This window comes from Silene latifolia, chromosome 1, assembly GCF_048544455.1.
Source record: "Silene latifolia isolate original U9 population chromosome 1, ASM4854445v1, whole genome shotgun sequence".
NCBI classification, from domain to species: domain Eukaryota; kingdom Viridiplantae; phylum Streptophyta; class Magnoliopsida; order Caryophyllales; family Caryophyllaceae; genus Silene; species Silene latifolia.
In genome coordinates this window covers 57,286,105-57,308,142 of record NC_133526.1, presented here as the reverse complement: position 1 = coordinate 57,308,142, position 22,038 = coordinate 57,286,105, and the positions used below count along the sequence as shown (strand labels likewise).

At 36.7% G+C, this 22,038-nt stretch overlaps 1 protein-coding gene and 1 long non-coding RNA gene across 2 annotated transcripts; one reads left to right on the top strand and one right to left on the bottom strand.

Moving 5' to 3' along the window:
• The first annotated feature begins 1,527 nt into the window (after nt 1-1,527).
• On the top strand, nt 1,528-7,294 carry LOC141605861 (uncharacterized). The gene is made up of 6 exons (XM_074424777.1): nt 1,528-1,978; nt 3,589-4,074; nt 4,783-5,271; nt 5,663-5,795; nt 6,241-6,310; nt 6,873-7,294. Exons 1-6 carry the CDS (start codon nt 1,708-1,710, stop codon nt 7,008-7,010), a joined length of 1,587 nt encoding a protein of 528 aa, XP_074280878.1. The 5' UTR covers nt 1,528-1,707; the 3' UTR covers nt 7,011-7,294.
• An 895-nt stretch (nt 7,295-8,189) lies between these two features.
• LOC141605855 (uncharacterized) lies at nt 8,190-20,238 on the bottom strand. The gene is made up of 2 exons (XR_012526511.1): nt 19,366-20,238; nt 8,190-8,445 (listed from the first exon to the last, which is right to left on the bottom strand). It is a non-coding gene; the product is annotated as an uncharacterized LOC141605855 (long non-coding RNA).
• Nucleotides 20,239-22,038: the final 1,800 nt, after the last annotated feature.

Below are 22,038 nucleotides of genomic sequence, written 5' to 3'. Positions count from 1 at the left end.
TGTCGTCCCCTGTTTTCAAAGGATTTAAAAATATGAGTACAAGTTGCTACCAATAAAACAAAACATTAAAAGAAGTCACTCAGCTTCCATATATGAACAATTTTTTTTTAAAAATATGAGTCCGGAATTTTTTTTTTTTAAAAAAATATTTTTAAAAAAAAAAAATCTTTTTTTTTCCGGACGAAAATATTTTCCGTCTGGACCTGGGTCTGGACGAAAAATATTTTTGTCTGGACCTCGGTGTGGACGAAAAATTTCTTTGTCCAGACCTTGGTCTGGACGAAAATGTTTTTCGTCCGGAAAAAAAAAAAAAATTTTGAAAAAAAAAACATTTTCTGACTTAGATTAATTTTTGGTGCGGTAATCGATAATCGCTAATCCGTTCTAACAATAACGATTGTAAACTATCTAAATCTACTAACTAGTTACAAATTTTTTAAAAATTAAACTAGTTTAGATTACTTGTCGTCGATTTCTTGAGTTTGCTAACGGAATTGAAGCGGTGGTGACGAAAATGTCGTACTTGAAACAAAATGTAAATATATGGGAGCTTTAAGAGTGAGGGGTAAATTAGGAAAGTCATTATAAATTGTCGACGATAATTAGTAACGTAGTTGCTCATTCATGGACAAGGATTACTCATTCATGGACTTTTTGCCATTACTTTTCCATACCTTGCCCTTCTTCCAAACTCTCCCAAGTTTTCTTCCTCACACAATTAATCAAATCCATCCATTCAAATTACTCAATTATAAACATTTGTTCTTATGACAATTAAGTATAATTCTAATTTATTATCTTTATTAACTATACTTTGTCAAATTGGGGAGATCGTTTAATAAAATTAGGGTTTGTAGAAATTACTATTATCAAATTAAGGGATATTTCGGTAAGTAATGTGCGTGTTATGTGCAATAAATTAAAACCCATTATCATCTACTGTGATTCCTGGAGTATAGTAGACTCTAATCAACTCGTGTCTCCAATTTTCTTGATTTGGTCGTGGATTGATTTGACATTAAGGGGCACTAATCACTTTGGCTGCATAACCACCAAAACTGAGGAAATTTCATGCAAAAAAAACCTGATATGAACTTATTTGACATCAAACAATGCGAAATACTGCATAATCATATGAATTCAATTTTATAATACAACATCCAACATTCAAATCAATTATGTCGGCTTATACTCATAGTTGAAAAAAATACAATTTTGGAAACAATCTACAGACGCAATAATAACGACGTCAATTGACACCAGTGGCTGGTCCGATAGTCTGTTGTACACGGGAGGTGGCGGTGGCGGACGACTGGTGGTTTGTTGGGAAGTGTGGATTGATTAATTTGAGAGGATTAATTAATTAGGTAACAAAATGAAAGATTGAGGTGTAGAAATGACAAGGGTATAATGGTCATTTATGTCCATGATTAAGTAAATCATGTCCATAAAAAAGCATAACCCATTAATAATGTGTCAGACGATCTTTAGCAGGTAGGTTGTTAAAACCCAACCTTTCTATGACGAGGACACATTGGGCCTTCTGGAAAACTGTCTAAGTCGTCGAATTTTCCCGCCACTTTGAAACTTTACCTTCTTCAATACACTTCTCCACATTTCCTCTCCCCAGAACCCACATAAGTTTCAATTCAATTCAATTCAATTCAATTCATTCCATGATTCACGAACCCTAATTTACCAACCACAATGGAATCACATAAAATATCGTCGTTGAAGCGAAAACCCCTTTCTGATTGCACCAATACATGCCATAATCTCCGTTCCTCCAAATTAACCTCACAAACCCTAATTAAACCTATTAAGAAATCCTCAATTGTTGTTACCCCAATTACCAATTCGAAACTTCAAAACCCTAATTTCAATTCCATTGATAACGCTGTGCTCAGCTGTGGTTCCAACAATTCGCCCAACTCCGATACTGTTCAATCTCTTCCAGCTACCCCTCTTTCTCGCGCCGGTAATTCTTCTTATCATCTTTTAGTTTCCTCATTTCGGTTAGTTAGATTTTGTAGGTTGTTGTTGTTGTTGTTGAAACCCTAATTTGCGTATTGTTTGATTTAGTTAATTGAGCTGGATTTCGTGATTTAGGTTTGTTTATTGGAGTGACTTTGAAGTTTATCTGGTTTGATTTGGTAATTTCAGCTGTTTCTGGATGTGGTTTTGATATATGTGTAGAACCGGGAACGATTGTCGTCAATTGGGGATTAATTGTCACTTCCCTTGCTTCATTTAGTTGTACGTTTTTCAAATTATGTGAGGGTGCTTTTAAGCGAGCATATACAATCTAATGGAACAGAAGAACTACTTCGTATGAATTCTTGTAGCTTGACCTTAGTATAATACTTTGGGTCGCTTGTGCTTGTATACAGATGGGAATGCTTGGTATAGTTTAGATTCAATCTATACTAAACTCAAATATGGGTTTCTTGAGCTCAATTAAAACAATTACCTGTGTTTGGTTCGGTCAATAGCTTGATAGTCTGTGTGTAAATTTTTGTTGTTATAGAATCTAGGAGCAACCTCTTGCCATAATCGCAAGAGAAGGCTGCCTTTGTTACACCCTTGCAGTGGGACTCTGCCCCGGACCCTTGCTTTGCAGGGACGCATGTGCACTGGGCTGCCCTTTTCAGAGTCTAATTAGGTAGAAATGGATTTTGAAGTGCTGAGGAGGCGAGTAGCTGAATTTTACTACAAAAAATCACAATGCATAGACTATTACCTGCCGGGTTGGAAGTACTTGTTACATGTGTGTATGGTCGTTGTGTTCACACATCTATTTAGATGTGGCTTGTTTGGTGCCAAACTGTATCCGAATGGCTGAAATGCATCCGACAGAGACCTGATGCACAGCGCACTGATTGCCTCTTATATATACAACAAGCCATGTCTTCATTAGTTTCTGTGTCTATGTATTGCGAGGTTGGCGTGTTTGGATGTTATACGATAACTACAGAAGTTCAAGGGTAGTAGGTTTAAGATTTCTGTTAGTAATAGAAAGCTTTTGAGCTGTGTAGCTGCTTAGGTTATGTCAAACTTTTATTTAACAGGAATGCCAGTTGACTGTGCTCACATTTATTACTCTAAAAAAATCCTTCAGTTTTTTCCCCTTTTCCTGTGGTACTAGTAGCATATATTTAAGAAGCTACAATGACAAGGAGAATATTACTCCAGGCCTTGAAGACGTTTAGATTCTGCTTATGGTATGTTAAAGAGGTTATATGTTTGGCTGTTTTGGGGGACATATAATGAAAATTGCATCAAATTTGCTTTGACCCACTTTAGCTCGTAAGAATTTTTTGCTTAAATCCATTTTTCAAAGTCAAAGAATAGCGAGTGTTCAACTTCTCGGGGAATGGACATAATTTATAGAAGTTGCATCGAGTAAAAATCTTAAGTTTGGATGTCATGGGAGCAGTGGTTGTTTTTGTTGTTAGCAATTGGTTGTCCACTGTTTTAGTATTGATTTGTGCTTTGTTCTGTTTTCTCCACTTAATGTGCTGGAATTATTATTACGAAATATCGACAAGATCCCTGATGCAGTTTAGTATTATTTTTTTCTTTTACAAGGTGACATAGTTGTTCGTAGGGCAACTAGGCTTTCTGCAACTCAGACTCAAAGGCAGAATGAACAAACTAGGAAAGATAAGGGAGAGTCAGTTGAACTTACTCCTACTGCTCAGGTATCTGCTTATTTGACATCCCGTCCCACACTGAGATCACTGTCTGTCGTTTCTGGGTATGATGGTCATATTAGTAGGCCTCCTGCAGTTCAGAATCGTGAAGTGGATGAACAAAAAAGAAAAGATAAGGGAAAGATGGTTGTAGAAACACCCATCATCCATATATCTACCCCATTGACATCTCACACGCAGCAAACATCATCGTCAGCTGCTTCTGGTAATTGTTATCTCCCTGGACCTTCTGTAGACCATAGTCGTAAGCAGGATGCACCAGCAAAGGAGAGTAACACTAAAACTGGTCAAGAGATGCCTATTGAGGGATTCGGTCCCACAACACCACGTCCCCTGATTATACCATCTTCTGATGTATCTGGTAATTTTCTCTCTGTTTTGGATGTGGTGCCATGTACTATAGTCTATAAAAAGCTTCTGAGCTTTGAAGGGTGTGTTTAAACTTTTTTCTGACATGGAACGCCAGCTGGATATTTTTGAATTTTGTGATGTCAAAACGTTGTTCAGTTTTCCCCCTTACTGTAGTAACAGTAACATATTTTCAACAAGATAACAATAACACAAGAACATTACTCCATGGCCCAGCCCGCAAAGGCTTCCGAGTTTTGCTTATGGCTGTGTTTATACATTTATATGCAGCCTTTCCCTTCAATTGTTTGGTTGTTCTTGGGTGACTATAATGAAAATTGCATCAAAAATCTTTTTCACCCACTGTAGGTCTACATATAAGAAGCGCAAGCGCATAGAAAAAATAGCGAGTTGTAGACCCCTTCGGAACGGATTACAAGAACTTACACTAGTAAAATTTTCAAATTTTCATTTCATGAGAAATTTGTTGCTTTCGTTGTCAGTAATTGGTCGTCAGCTGTTGTAGTATTACTTTGCAGTTTGCACTTTGTTCCCACTTTTCTCACTGAGGTTTCAGAAATTATTATTTCGAAATATTGACATGAACCCTGATACATAGATAAAAATCATTTTCTGTTTCTAAATAGAATTGAGTCAGTGCACTTACCCTCTATGGTAGAATATGCTTGCTGAGATTTTTTTTTTTTTTCTCTTGTACAAGATGAGGTAGTTGGTAGGGCATCTAGGCTTTCTGCAACTCAGACTCAATGGCAGAATGAAGAAACTAAGAAAGACAAGGGAAAGTCAATTGAAGTTACTCCTACTGTTCAGCCATCTACGTATTTGACATCCCGGTTTGTACAGAGATCATCGTCGACCATTTCTAGGTTTGGTGGTTATGCTAGTAGGCCTCCTACAGTTCAGAATCCTGAACTGGATGAACAGACAAGAAAGGATAAGGGAAAGATGGTTGTAGAGACACCTATGATTCAGTTATCAACCCCATTGACATCTCACGCGATGCAGACATCATCATCATCAGTGGCTTCTGGTAACTCGTATCTTGCTGGACCTTCTGCTGTTCATAGTCAGAAGCAGGATACACAGGCGCAGAAGGATAACATTAAGTTTGGTCAAGAGACGCCGAACTTTGAGGGATTTGGTCCCATGACACCACATCCCCTGACTATATCATCTTCTGATGCATCTGGTAATTTTCTATCTTTCTAGATCAAGAGCTTTGACCCCCTTCCTTTTAAGGTATTGCCTCCGTCCCAATGATTTGTTTACCTTTGATTAAAAATGAATGAGACGGAGGGTGTACATATTACTGATGTTACCATTTCATATTGATTACTGTGATCTAATTAATGAACTTCAGTCTACTACAAACTTCTAGGTGTATGTGGGTTGAATATGTTAATAATTAGAAAGATCTGAATTTGCGGTGGCCGTGACTATAATTTGAATATTATTACTGAGAGCTTTTTCTCATGATGTATTTTGTTAAATGTTATTGTTCAGCCAAATCATATTGTTCCTCTTCGTGTTGTGTTGTGCTGGGATCTGTTTTGGTTAACCGATTTCTTTGTTATTTGTAGGTACTAATAATAAAGAGAAAATGGGGTTAATAGTCTACAATCAAAGCAGAGCCTCGGAAAGAAAAAAGTACGGTGTTGGAAGTATCAGTTTGCCTTTTAGTTGTCCCGCTGGCAAAAGGACCAAAAAGAATGGGTACTTCAATTTTCTCCCTTTCTCAATGAATTCCCCACCCCCGTCCTTTTTTACTTAAAAGAATATTAAGGTTTTGTATATGGTTAATTAGTAAGTCTTCTAATTGATATATAGTGTGTTCCTCAGTGATATCATTGTACACACTTATCACCCAGAAACAAAATGGAATTTATATTAATTATCGGTAGCTAATATAACGGTTCTGATGAGAGGCTCTTCTTGCTTCTTGCACCTATAGTTGTGACATCCTTCTTCGAACGCTAGCTTACGTCATTATCTCTATGGTGAAATTGTGTATGTTCCCTATTCCTGTGTCAAGAAAGTTACATCTGCTTCTACAGACTACAGATAGATGTGATAACTGTTCAAATTTAGTTCGAACAAGTGTGATATCTCCGTGGACAATTACTTCTATTCATGTACTAAGTGCATGTGTATTTTACAGAGTCAAACTTGATGGAGGTGCTGATGGCCACTCAGGATCAAACACAGACCCTCTTCCGTTACGTAAGAAGGTTAGCTTCAGTATTATTCCAAAAGCAATTGTTACACAACATTCTCTTTGCACCAACCCCCCCACGGCACCACCTTCTACCCCACAACTTATTGTAGATCATTTTTTTGATTATCTTTCTTGAAAGTGTTTCATATCAAGTTTTTATTCTTCTTGAGACTTCAATACCATTGATGGCTGCCTATAGTATCTTAAACTTGCTCGAGTCAATTCTTGCTAAGTGACGATCCAGAAATAGTCTCTATGGGTGTACAATTGAGAAGGTTGTGTATATTGTCTTTCGGTCTCTCCCATCCACATGGGCAAAATCCTTCATTTTTATGCAAAACGTACCAGTAAATTTGTTGATGCACTTGCTCACAAGTCCATGCGTTGGCATTATGGCATGTGATTCCACATTTTTGTGCTTTTTCATGAGAAGTTCATGCATTAGCGAAAGTAACTCTTTGGTAGAAGGTTGTAGTGTGAGTAGACAGGCAAATTGCTGACATGTTCCTGTCAACAACATATGACTCCAGCCTTGCTGTACTGATTCCTCAGCCTTTTGATGTATGCTTTTGCAGAAGCGGCCACGAAACAAGAACACTGAACCTATTCATGCGATGCCACAGGATGAGGTAGCTAAGCTTAAAGCATATTTTGCAGATATTGATGCATTTGAGCTTCCGGAGGAGGTTGCATCAGAGAGTGAATTAGAGTAATAGCAGAAGCGGTAGGTCTCAGCGCAAACTGTTCCACTTGTTGTATAGACCCATATAACTAGCCAATTAGCCAACTCCTGATATGGTCATGACAGAGAACAAACATCGCAACGTGGTTTGTGTAAATGACAAGATATGATGGTTGTATATACCATAACCCAAGTATGTACTCCTGTATATATAAGTTTGCCAAGCGTTGTAATTGCTGCTTACAAGTTGCCAAATGCCAGGACGCTTCCTTGTGGAGCTGCTTTTGATTGATTTGATGAGGTTTCTGTTGAACTTTAAGCCAATACATCTGATTAGGAAACTCGGATTATCGATGGTGCTATGATATCTACAAGTTTAAGTAAAAGACCGTACTCTGTATATATTAGTTAGAATTTTTTGAAGATTTTTAGTTAAAATTCTCCATTTGTTTCGTAAATTGCTTAATTGCATTATTTTGGAATTTATATTTTGTCTATCCAAACTTGAAATCCTAGCTCAAATGTTGGCTGGAATTTGTTGGCTTTTTTTTTTTTTTTTTTTTTTTGTTGAGATAAGGTAAGGAAACTAGGTTGATTAAATCAATCTATACCATCCACAAGAATAAAAAAGATAAAACGAAATTAAAAGGATTTTCATTCACCACAAGAACCATAGAAAAAAGGGCACAAAGAGGAACTCTCCTCAGGAATTCGTTGGCTTTTAAAAACGTTCTTCACCCTCCTTTTACAAGTAAAAGTTAATGGATAGGTACAACTTGATTAATGGTTAGCTTGAGCCGTTCATTATCATTTGTGTTTTTTGTGTTAACTACTCCCTCTGTTTTAGTCAATTGTTATCATTTGCCTTTTATATATTTGTCGATGCTCATTTCTTTCGTAAATATCTTTACTTGCGTAAGTATAAAATTATAAAATTTTAATATTCTTAATTACTCATTAAGGCGAATTAAACAAAATCACTCGTGACTATATTTTATATTATGTATTGGAAATTATTTCAAATTAGAGAAGTACAAACAAAATATTAGAAAACATTGAAATGGAATCATCAATCTATATATCTATCTATCTATCTATCTATCTATAGTAATAAAGGAAGCTTTTTCCGAGCGATTCTAGAGACTCCAACATTGTCGAACTACCTAAATTTAATAGATAATGCTAATTAAATCTAAATGGAAAAAAAAGGCTGGCAAAAAAAATCTTTTCTGTCATTAACAAACGTATAGTGCACAGTGCATAAATTATTCAAATTAAATCTTAATTGGAAACAAAGAAAAAAAAATTAAAGAAACCCAAAAGTAACGTACAGTGTTATACAACCAGTGCACCATTGCACTTCTATTCCCATAATAAGACTGTTAAAAATATTTTCCTATAGCCATTGCACTTCTATTCCTATCATAACTTCATTCTCAAGCTTATTTCCAAGTCCAATCAGTTTCCTGCAGAACATAAAATTTGTTTCATATTAGGAGAATTATACACACTATATATACAAGTCTTTTTGTATGTCAAATTCCACACACCAACTATCCCATATCTCATAATCACCTCCAACAATGGCACCATCCAAATCGAGGTATATCTTGCTTTTCTAATATTCATCATCACATTGATATTAAATTATTGCTATTAATTGTATTTATTTTCTCTGTTTAAGTGTGTACTCAACTATCAACGAACTGAACGAAAGCAAGACAAGTGGAAAAATCAAGGCCCGTGTTTCTAGACTTTGGGAAGTTCTGCATAGACATGGTCCTTATAGACGAAGAGGTATGTTGAAGAAACTCAGAACGTAATATTACTTTGTGCTTTATTAATGATCTACTGTTACTTCACCTTAACTACTAAATAAACATAATTGTATACGTACACAGGGCGGCTACGTTCATGCAACCATATATGGCAATTCTCTAATTGAAAGGTTCCGTTCAAGACTCACTGAGGGAGATGTTTATGTGATGAACCACTTCGCTATTGAATCAACAAATCACCATATCGTGTTGTCAGTGAGAGCAAGATTATGTTAAAGTTTCAGTTTAGCACTTGCATTTAAAAAAATTGCATCCGGAAGTTCCATAATTCCAAGACACGGGTTTGACTTTGTATCATTCAACACTTTAGAAGAACGCCGACTCAAACCTAGCATTTTTTCAAAACAGTAACATTCTCAAGAAAGATATCTCAACAATTATCAATCACTGCAAATTACCATATGAGAAGGTATCCTATCAGTTAACCGTATTCTTTTTCCTAATTATCATGATTTACGACAGAAAAATAATCAACCATTATATATGCAGAATGAAATTTGCTACTGCCAAGCCACAGTAAAGGAAGTTATGGGTGAATTACCTTGGTACAATCCTTCATGTCCTGATTGTAATAGAAAGACAGTGAGTAAAGGCTTCTTCTGCGAGTACTGCACCAAATCTGTAGAAAAACCATTGACGGTGTAAGTATGCATTTCTCACATTCAGCCCAACCATAACACAGATCTAAAACTTTAACTAATTCACTGAATTCGTGTTTATTAGTTGAAGACGCATCTGGAGCAACTATTCTTACTATGTTCAACGACGAAGCTAAAAGGATGGTTGGTCAAGATGCAAACACATTATTTGACTCCCATCCAGAACAGGTACACCAGTTACAATCAGGACATGAGGATTGTACCAAGGTATAAAATTCTTCATCGACGATTCTGTGGGTTAATATCCGTATACTACCCTTCGAATTAAGGATTATAACGTAAAATTTATATGTAGTTTATAGTCATAAAACGAAAAACATAAAAAACGATAAAGGTATTGAAATAACCTTCGGTCCTAGTGCAAAAGGCAATGAGAGATCAAGTTAGATCCCCTCCTAATCGTTGCACCCAAGATGTCCGAGTAATGCCCTTGTGCTAGAGAGAATCCCCTAATTGCCTTGCAATATCGAGGGGATGGTTTTGTGAGTTTGTGTTGGATGAGAGATCCGGAATTCAGGAGGCACAATTCCCAAAAACCCTAATAATTTTTAGCAAATGAATTAGGTTAGACCAAAGGAGAAGACTCCCCTTTTGTCTATTGAGAGCCTCGGCCAAACCGAGTGAGAGGAGCCCAAATGGGCTTTTCATTTTCTCTTCACTTAAACTCGCGGTCCGGTCCATAATTCGCTAAGTGTATATGACGTGGTTTCAATATAAACTGTTATCGGTTATCGGAAATTAAGGCATCAACTAATCATACGGGTTAGTTGAATTATTAATACATGTCCGACAAAACAGTATTGTATAATTATATTCAATACACATTTAATTAAATATAAAACGCTTATATTCAATTTTACGAATTAACAGGTTAATTCGCCTTTAGCCCATGATATTTAATCCGTATTAAATATAATATCTCAACATCACATTTTGACTAATTATTAGTCAAATAACTCTTTAACTAACTGGTTAGTCAAATTTGGCATCTACATAATCGTATTTTCATACCGTCACATCACTCAAAACGTATCCTATAGGTGTGACTTTTAGGGACCAATTGATCACCGCCATCCGTATGACAATAACGTCAAACTTATCTAGCAAGCCAACCGTTATTGATAAACGTGGATCAATTGATTATGATACAAAGTATACCCTTTGATCCTTTTAGAGGTTTATAAGTCCTCGCACTAAGCGTTAAGGACACCAACCCCAACAAGCTCCCACTTGTCCGTACAAGTATATGTGCAATGACGTTATCCGCACTAACTGGAGGACACAAGCTCCAACAAACTCCCACTTGTCCGTACAAGTGTATGTGCGATAACCGATTCTCATATTCATTTAAAAATTTCTCCCACTCAATGTAAAACAATTTGCAGATCCGGATCCACAAAGGTCGTATTTTACAATCGATCCGTATCTAGAGTGGTTTCCCCGACTAGAGAGTAACTTAACCGATAAAACGAATCCGTATCCGAGCATGGCCATGCATTTGATTCTGACTCCTCGAGTGGCCCCGAGAAATATCTAGTACTGATAAAGGTGAATATTTCCTTCAACTCGACTCCTTCCGATCTAAGCACAACATGAAATGACCAAGAAAAAATCTACTTGGCCCCCTTTACGGATGACCGTGAGAAAGAAACCAAAGTCACCCAAAATCTGCCTTAGTCTCAAGAGACAGTCTATAGTCAAAAGAATCGACTCTTAGGATCACCATGGAAGTCCTATCCACGACCGGGCAACGAATGTTATAAAACATTTAGGACTCCACGTCGATGTCACAATTGTGTCCTACGAAATATCCGTATATATCGCCTCTGTGATTGGTCAGTCAACCGGTTGACTTATGGCTCGTTGAACCCACCATCAACCAACGTCACAAAATAATTGCTCGAGTTATCACTCACGAGGGCAATTAAGGACCGAAAAAAATATAATGTTCGTCCGTTCACTTTGTGGTGTTCAAAATTTGTCGTACAAATCCACATGAAAAACAAAATATATAAATATCAAAACGATGATGTTGTATAGAGTACAAAAGCGAATGAATCTAATCCATAAAAGAGTACTACAACTTAGGAACACATTTAATTCCCATGGAATTAACATGCCCTTCATGCTTGTCTTGTCGTAATGCTTTAGTGAGAGGATCTGCTATGTTATTATCCGTAGCAATCTTTTCTATCACTACTTCTTTTTGCTCCACGTAATCTCGGATTAGATGAGCTTTCCGTTGTACATGTCTAGACTTGTTGCTAGACTTTGGCTCCTTAGCCTGGAAGATGGCACCACTATTGTCGCAATAGATGGTGATCGGGTCATTCGAACTAGGCACTACGGATAGTCCATGTAAGAATTGACGCATCCATATCGCTTCCTTTGTAGCTTCAGACGCGGCATAGTACTCGGACTCGATCGTAGAAATCAGAATCGTTTGCTTGGAACTCTTCCGGTGATCATAGCGCCATTAAGAGTAAAAACGAATCCAGATCGAGATTTCGAGTCATCTCGATCCGTTTGGAAGCTAGCATCTCACAGAATCGGTTGCGCATAGCTTTTGAGAGCCTCCATAAGTCAATGCCCAATCTTTAGTCCTCCGGAGGTACTTAAGAATGTTCTTGACAATGACCCAATGTGATTCACTTGGATCTTTGTTGGAATCGACTTGTCATACTAATGCATATGCCACGTCGGACGTGTGCATATCATGGCATACATGATTGATCCTATAGCCGAAGCATAAGGGATATGTGCCATGCGCTCTTTCTCTTCCGTGTCTCCGGTGCCCGAGACTTGCTCAAAACCCCGGAGCCATAGGAAGAAACCCCTTTTGGAGTTAGTCATCCGAATCTCTCTAGGACTTTGTCTATGTAAGACTCCGATCGAGAGATAGCATCCGTCGTGATCTATCTCGATAGATACGGATGCCTAGAATTCTTTGTGCCTCACCCAGATCTTTCATCTGGAAATGGTTTTTCAACCATACTTTCACCGAAGTTAAGAGAGGTATGTCATTCCCAATCAGGAGTATGTCGTCAACATACAATATTAGAAAGACAATCTTGCTCCCACTCGACTTGATATATAGACATGGTTCCTCGACCGATCGAGTAAATCCATTTTCTTTTATCACTTGGTCGAAGCGATGATTCCAACTCCTTGATGCTTGCTTAAGTCCATAAATGGAACGCTTAAGCTTGCACACTTTCTTAGGATGTACTGGATCGATGAAACCTTCGGGTTGTACCATGTACAACTCTTCCTCCAAAAAGCCGTTTAAGAAGGCGGTTTTCACGTCCATTTGCCAAATTTCATAGTCATGAAAAGCGGTAATCGCTAAGATAATCCGAATGGGAACGCAGATGACTACGGGTGCAAAAATCTCATCGTAGTGCAAACCGACACTGGGTGAAACCTTTAGCAACTAGTCGTGCTTTGTAGATATCTTGTTGGCCTTCCTGAATGCTTTATCTTGTAAAGCCATTTGCATTGAAGGGGACGAACCTTAGCAGTTAAGTCAACAAGATCCCACACGTTGTTCTCATACATGGAGTCCATCTCGGATTGCATGGCCTCAAGCCATAGCTTTGAGTCGAATCGGTCATGGCACCTTTATAGGTTGCGGGTTCACTACTCGTTAAGAGTAGAATGTCATCTATGTCATGTTCCTCGACTGCACCAATGTATCCGTCCTGGGAGGAATAGAGACTCTTCCCGACCTCCCAGGTTCCTCGGGAATGTTAACCGCAAGCCCGGGATTGATGGAATGGGTTCCTCCAATAGTTGCTCGGACTTGGTTCTCGGGAATCTCCGATGTGTCGAAGGTTCTATCACTCTTTGCATTCTCGAGAAATTCCTTCTCTAAGAATGTCGCACTAGCCGCAACAAAAACACGTTGTTCGGTTGGCGAATAGAAGTAATGACCAAGGGTTCCTTTAGGATAACCTATAAAGAATGTCTTGACCGATCGTGGGCCGAGCTTATCCTCGTGTCTCCACTTGACATAAGCCTCGCGGCCCCAAACCCGTATAAAGGACAAGTTAGGGACCGTTCCCTTCCATAGTTCATATGGAGTCTTGTCGTGACTTTAGACGGACTTCGGTTTAGTATTAGAGCGGCGACATAAGAGCATAACCCCATAATGAATCGTAAAACCGTGTGACTCATCATGGATCGAACCATATCAAGTAGGGTTCGATTTCTCCGTTCGGACACTCCATTCAATCGAGGTGTTCCGGTGGAGTTAAGCGTAGGGCAATCCCACGTCTTTGAGGTGATGATCAAACTCGTGAGAAAGATACTCGCCACCACGATCCGAACGTAGTGTTTTAATCTTTCTACCTAATAGGTTATGTACCCTATTCTGGTATTCCTTGAATTTCTCAAAGGATTCACTTTTGTGCTTCATTAAGTAGACATAGCCATATCTACTTAAATCGTCCGTGAAAGTGATGAAATACCTATAGCCTTCTCGTGCGGTGATTGACATAGGTCCACATACATCCGTGTGTATGAGTCCTAATAGGTCGCCAGCCGCGCATTCCAACACCTTTGAAGGAAATACGAGTCATCTTACCGATGAGACATGATTCACACGTGCCAAATGATTGAAAATCAAAGGCGAGATAGCTCCATTTTGATGAGTGTTTTACGCGTTTTTCATTAATGTGTCCCATACGGCAGTGCCATAGATATGTTTGATCTTTGTCACCAACCTTTAACTTTTTATTCATTACGTGTAATATTTCCGTGGTCTGATCTAAAACATAAATTCCGTTCATGGAAACTGCCTTGCCATAAATCATATCGTGTAAAGAGAAAATGCAAGCATTATTTTCTATTACAAATGAAAAACCAAGTTTGTCAAGTGCGTAAACCGAAATAATGTTTTTGGAAAGACTAGAACATAATAGCAGATCATATAATGACAACTCAAATCCACCGGGAAGTCGGATCACATATGTCCCCTTTGAGATGGCGGCTACTCTTGCTCCATTCCCAACACGCAGGTCCACCTCACCCTTTACGAGGGGTTCGATGTTTTGAGCCCCCGCACATGATTACACGGATGAGAACCACAACCAAGATTATCAAGTACCCAAGTTCCGTAACTTGCGTGGTTAATCTCAATCATATGAATAAAAGTAGAAGAGGAAGAAGACATACCAACGGGTTTAACACGACCGCCTTTAAGTCCTCATGGTATAAGGGACATGTACGCCTCCAATGCCCGGTCTTGTGGCAATGGTGACACTCCATGTTACCATCCTTGCTCTTTGTCGCGCCTGATGAGTTGCTCGACTCACCAGGACCACTCTTACCTGAACCCGACTTTTTGAACTTCGGTTTACCTCATCGCTAGGTTTGCTCGAGCTTTGCCCTTACCTTTCCCTTTGTTGGACACAACGAGAACATCTTGTTTCAAGCTCCCACTGAACTTCATGTCCTTCTCTGGTGCCGTACGAGAAGGGAGTGCGATTCATGGGGAGTCTTCTTCAAATCATTCATATAGTAATTCGCTCTAAATTGCGAAAAACCATCGTGGAGTGAATGAATCATGCGGTCGATAACAATGTTCTCGCTGATGTTACAATCAAAGGTCTCCAACTTCTCGACATTCTCAATCATGCCGAGAATGTGGGCTAACCAGGTTGGCCCTTTCGAGTCTCGCATCAAAGAAGCGAGTGGTATGCTCATAGGTCACGATTCTCGGTGCTTTCGAGAATTCCTTAGTGAGCGTGGTGAAAATCTTGTTCGCACCATGGGCTATGAAGCGTTTCTGCAAATTGGATTCCATTGCAAAAATGAGTACGTTTTTAATCGCACCCGCTTCCATACGGAAATCATTAAACTTGGTGATTTCAAAGACTCTGGCCAGTGGGACTGGGTTTGCCGGGAGGGGCTCTAATAAATATTTGAGCTTCCCATCGGCAGCGGCAGCATTCCGTAATGCCGCCTCCCGTCTCCGGTTGGATCCATCATTCTTGATCGAGTAGACCGATTCATCCGATTCATGAAGATCCGAAGCCGGACTCACGGTCCAATGTGGCACTTGGCATTGGGTCGTTAGTTGGACCAGCCATTTCGTTATAGCAGTTTAAAAAATCGTGATCTACACTGAAAAAGAAAAACAAAACGAAATAAGCAACTCATCGAGGTGATTTAAGTCTATTAAAATACATTTTAACATGTAGACTCAATGCACTTGCATAATTGATCTTCCTCAAGAATGATACAAGTGATCCCAAGACTCAATTTCTGTAAATTGATAAGCCAACTGTTTAGCTAATTCTTCCGGAAGAACTCTTGGTCGATAGATTTCCGTAAATCCTATCTATAGTCCACCATAGTCACAGGATCGTACGAGTGACCATAGTGTTGAGATAAAATAGGTCAATCAGTTCCAATTTACCCGACGTAGAAGGGGTCATAGTATGCCTACCGACGAAGAAGGGACTCATTGGAGTTTGACCTATAAAGACCGTTCTCAATTTTTGTTTATACGAGGAAGATCCCATCAACTTAATTATAATTCATTTTAAGTGAACGAATAACTAGCGTCTGCGTGAATGAATCAATTTAGGTGATGGCTTAAAATCGTGTGACATGAGAATGTCAATGAAAACTAACTCGTGACCTCTATATGTGTCAGTTTTCATGCAATAATTAGGTGGTTTGGTTTTTAGGCGGAATATGATGCATATTATCGTTACGAAAAATAAAAAAATGAATGCGATACGTAAATAAAAATTCCTAGTGTGGCCTATCCTAGTAAAGTAAAACATAAAACAACTTTGGAATCCACCGATGGACCCGTGAAGCTTGTCTTGATGTTCCATCTTGATCCATGTAGCGGGAGTGAGCATCCGGTCTCCAACTTTAGTCTTCTCAAAAATTACAATTTAAAATTTACAAATATAAACCTATTTACATTCTAAATAAAAACTGTAATTAAAAGAAATAAAATGGAGATACGAGATCTCAAAATACAACCAAGACCGTGTTCCATCATTACGGTAACACGTTCTACTAAGGCCACACTAAGTTACAACCGTTTGCAAAATAATTAAATACGTAATTAAAAGGCATTCAAAAACATTCAAAATAGACGATAAATAAAATGCATCAACTAAATTAAAATTATTCGTGACATAATTCCGTAATTATGTTTAATTTTTTTTATCCAAACCACCAAAGATGATTAAAATTACATGACAAAACCGCTTTAGTCAAGTTAATTTTAATCCGAGATAATCCGTTACAATAAATCGTTTTAAAGTAACTTTATTTTACGTGGGTGAACCGTTTCACTAATCAAGCGAGAGCATAAAAAAAATTTATGCATTAAAGGGGCCGAAAGGAAAAAGAAAAAAAACAGAATTTTTTTTTTTTTTTCTTTTACTGTACTGCTGAACGTGAACAGTGACAGTGCCCAAAAAAATTTTTTTTTTTTTTTTTTTTTAAATGCTTTAAAATACCGAGAGCATCAAAAAAACCCAAAAAAAAATTTACACGGCTCATTATCGTGAGCAACTAAAGATCAAAACAAAACGGTTTGATAAAACATAATTGCAATTTATTCTAATCCGGATTAAAACAAAATTACAATAGACATGTTCTTCACATATTGTTGTAATTATCGTTTAAAACAACAATTCGCAAAGAACGAATCGAAAACAAAACAGAAAATCGTCACAAAACAACCGTGTAAACTGGACACGGTTCCCAATGCACAAAACAGGCCGTGACATGTAGAAATGTCGAGACCAATATGCCACACGGTTTTATCAAAATTTTATACAAACAATTATCGATTTGATCAAAACCAATTGCGATATCACCTAATCCGTATAGAAATGAAATAGCAATTGATAGATCTTTAACACATTATATTGAATATCGATTACAAAATAATATGCAAAGATAAAATCGATAACAATAACGAAACATGGCACGAAAAACAGAACAGCCGTGCAAAAAAAAATGAAAAACCGTGAAGAAAAAAATTCCAGCCGTGTGGAATTGCTTCAAAAAAAAATTATCGATCCATGTATACAAGACACGGATCCCAAGGCACAAAACCAACAAAAAAAACGCAGCAAAAAAAAATTTTTGCCGAGCCAAAAAAACAGTTTGTGCCGAGACAAAATTTTAACCAAAATTCATCGTTTCAACAATCGTTTGATGAAAAACACATATAAAAAATTACGTGGCCTCGCTCTGATACCACTTGTGGGTTAATATCCGTATACTACCCTTCGAATTAAGGATTATAACGTAAAATTTATATGTAGTTTATAGTCATAAAACGAAAAACATAAAAAACGATAAAGGTATTGAAATAACCTTCGGTCCTAGTGCAAAAGGCAATGAGAGATCAAGTTAGATCCCCTCCTAATCGTTGCACCCAAGATGTCCGAGTAATGCCCTTGTGCTAGAGAGAATCCCCTAATTGCCTTGCAATATCGAGGGGATGGTTTTGTGAGTTTGTGTTGGATGAGAGATCCGGAATTCAGGAGGCACAATTCCCAAAAACCCTAATAATTTTTAGCAAATGAATTAGGTTAGACCAAAGGAGAAGACTCCCCTTTTGTCTATTGAGAGCCTCGGCCAAACCGAGTGAGAGGAGCCCAAATGGGCTTTTCATTTTCTCTTCACTTAAACTCGCGGTCCGGTCCATAATTCGCTAAGTGTATATGACGTGGTTTCAATATAAACTGTTATCGGTTATCGGAAATTAAGGCATCAACTAATCATACGGGTTAGTTGAATTATTAATACATGTCCGACAAAACAGTATTGTATAATTATATTCAATACACATTTAATTAAATATAAAACGCTTATATTCAATTTTACGAATTAACTGGTTAATTCGCCTTTAGCCCATGATATTTAATCCGTATTAAATATAATATCTCAACATCACATTTTGACTAATTATTAGTCAAATAACGACTAACTAACCGGTTAGTCAAATTTTAGCATCTACGATTTGTATTTTCATACCGTCACATCACTCAAAACGTATCCTATAGGTGTGACTTTTAGGGACCAGGTTGATCACCGCTTATCCGTATGACAATAACGTCAAACTTATCTAGCAAGCCAACCGTTATTGATAAACGTGGATCAACTGATTATGATACAAAGTATACCCTTTGATCCTTTTAGAGGTTTATAAGTCCTTGCACTAACTGTTAAGGACACCAACCCCAACAGATTCAGCCCAAGAGTTCAAAGGTCACACGAGGAACATCGCCTATAAAGAAGTATTTAACAATCTACAATCACTATCGTGAATAATCAATGCTATGCAGATCTATTATTTGTGCGGTCGTGTAGACATCTGACCATCTAAGTAATAATTAGAGCTTCAAGTTTACAGATTCTAAACACCACTACCACTGACGTAAATTTTATAGACAGTAATCTTAACGATATTTACCTTTTATATCTAAAATGGTAAGTTTTTCATTTATTTAGGAATTTTTATGTGCAATTACAATAATAAAGATAAGGCATAATCTTCCCACTTTGCATTTACAGCGAAGCTGTTCAAAGTATTTGCATATCTTCCATTATATCAACGCATATAACTAACAAATACTCGAAAAAAACGGAAGAAAAACCTTTAAATTCGATCAGCTTAGTTAATTGATGATATATATTTGTTGCATTCAAGGAGGAATAAAAGTTGTATGGGGTTTATGATAAAGCATCAGGAAAGAAACACAAAAGGCTAGCCCTCTACTTTATATTCATTATTATAGAACATGGAAAAACAATCTTCACAAACTATACCATATCATAGAACAATCAATTCAAAATTAGAAAATTATAACGGAAAATAAGATACCTAGAAAGAGGAAGACCTTACCTCGGTAGAGTTGTGCGAGGGAAGCAACCTCAACAATAGCCTTACCCACCGATATCAGCGAATTCCTCGGACGGACTCCCGGTATTATCGACATATTTGGATTTCCACCCGCTACTAACCAGCCAGTTCCACCGTCGCTGGACTACTCCCTCTCCGCAGCCTCTCCTTTTTCTCCTCCCGGAGTTGCATGTCATACCGTTAATCAGATAAGCAAATAAAAAGAGCTAACAGGTGAAATTAAATCAGTCATAAAGATGAGTCATGGATTGGGTAACATATAGATGAGGAATTAATTGGATTCCAAAAACAGTAGTAAGATGGGGATTAAATATTTACAGATTGAAAGTGGGTGATAAGGGTGAAGAAAGTAAGCGGATCTGAGGTTGGGAAGGCGATTGATGGTGGTTGATTTACCAGGTGTGGTGTTAGATTGAGGTTGATGTGCGGTGGTGTATTGTTTGTGTGGGTGAGGGGTATGACACTTATTCAACCAAACAAATTAACTCTAAGAAACGAAACAATTACATAAAGTTTGTTTAAGATGGATTGAAATGATTAGGAAAATACTAAAAGTTTGTTCTATTACGTCAAAATTGAAGAAAATTAACCTTATGCTCAGGATACCGGTTATTATGAGGGACCGTCTTTCGCCAAATTAGTTTGAGTCATAACAAAGAGAAAAGAAAACAAATAACATCCTACTCCCATTATGTGCGAGATCGTAATTAAGTCGGTTTTAAAAAAATTTAATGCTATCGAATGATCGTCTCACCGACATTTTTGTGAGATTCGGATAAGTTTGGGACAAAATGTAGTTTGAAATATTCTTCGGAAGGAGCCAAGTTATTTGTCACTTACATAAGGTAAACGCTCTCATTTAGTTGATACGAAAAATCTTAATTAAGTAGGTCTAATGAAATTAAACGTGAAATTGTTACATGTTTCAAATTCAGCAATAAACGGGCTATTTAAATAATGAGAATGTGAAACAACGTAACAAAAACAATCCCTCAAACTGCCATATGCAAAGACAAAGAGACGTGTAGCTACTTTAACAGAAAGTTCATGATAGTATATGCTTGGATCGCGTCTTTTCGTTCCTACAAAAGCACCAAACACTAGGCCCGTGCATCGCACGGGCATTAAACCTAGTATATATAAAAAAGAGAGTTTTTTCGAGCGATTCTAGAGCGTCCACATCATCAAAAATTAAATTAGGAAAGTTTCATAAATAATATTTTCCACATAAAAAATAAAGTGAAGAATCTTTTAATTATTATAATATTTATATTTCCTATTTTATATTCAAGAGAAGTTTCTAATTTTCATATAAAAACTTTGACATTTGATTTGGCAAAAAAATACCGTTATAAAAATTATGAAAATAATATAATTAGATTCGCGGTAAAAAAATGCTTTCATTAGAGTATAGAATTCATATGATTTGCACATATTAAAGATGATGTACTTCTTAATATGTTATATGTCCCACATTGAAAAACAATGTTAGTGTGGTGTTTATAATACGTATAAATTATAGAATTGTCCCACATCGAAAGTTTAGCATAAGGTGGGTGATCATATGATTATAAATAGAAAGCATCCTTAGAACCTAAATACCAACCCGAAACCTTCTGAGTCTCTTAAGCATTCTCTTGGAGAGCTCTTAAGAGTTTATATCATTATCTCCACGGTATGATATATATATTTTTTATATTATGTCCAAGTGATATTTATAATTTTTATATAAAAACTTATACATCTCATTTAGCAAAAAAGTAACATAATTTTTTTTTTGAAAAATTCTATAATTAGATTCGTGGCAAATAAATGCTAACATTAGAATATAGTATCATATTATTTGCACATATTTTAATTATGATAAGAAGTTAAAAAAATGTACTATACGAATATTAATAAATAGTATAGTTTTGCTTATTATTATTATTAAACTGGGTTAGATGTCGAATTAGGTGCGAAAAAGATGGTGTATTTCTAAGTATATTGTTTGTCCCACATTGAAAAATAATGTAGGTGTGGTAAATATACTACATATAAATAGTTGAATTGTCCCACATTAGAAGATTATCATGAGGTGAGGTATCACATGATTATAAATAGGAGTCATATTTGAAACTTAGGGTTATCAACCCAAAATCTTTTGAATCGCTTAAATATTATCTTAGAAAGTTCTTATAAGAGTTTGTATTAACGGCAAACCTTAGTTACAACAATACCATACAAATATTAATCACGTAGATATTTATAAAAGCGATTATATATTACTATATTAGTGATATTATAATGTTTTTTTTTTCGGCAATCGGGTATAATGTTTATTTTAAGATAATCGATAGTAAAATAACTTTATTTAAGACAAAATCATAATTAAAAAATAAAATGGGTGCTAAATATATATAAATTGGTTATTAATGTGTCATATATAATGATTATCTCTGCACTAAAATAGAAAATATATATAAATTGGTTATTAATGTGTCATATATAATGATTATCTCTGCTTCGTACAATTTGTGATTTATAACTTTTAGCTAACTTATTTGAACTTGCTTAAATTTATATATTTTAAGTGAAGAATATTAATTATAAATATGATAAAGATAAAGTTTGATCTTTAATTTTCTCAGAGATAAAAAAAAAACTCAATTTTTA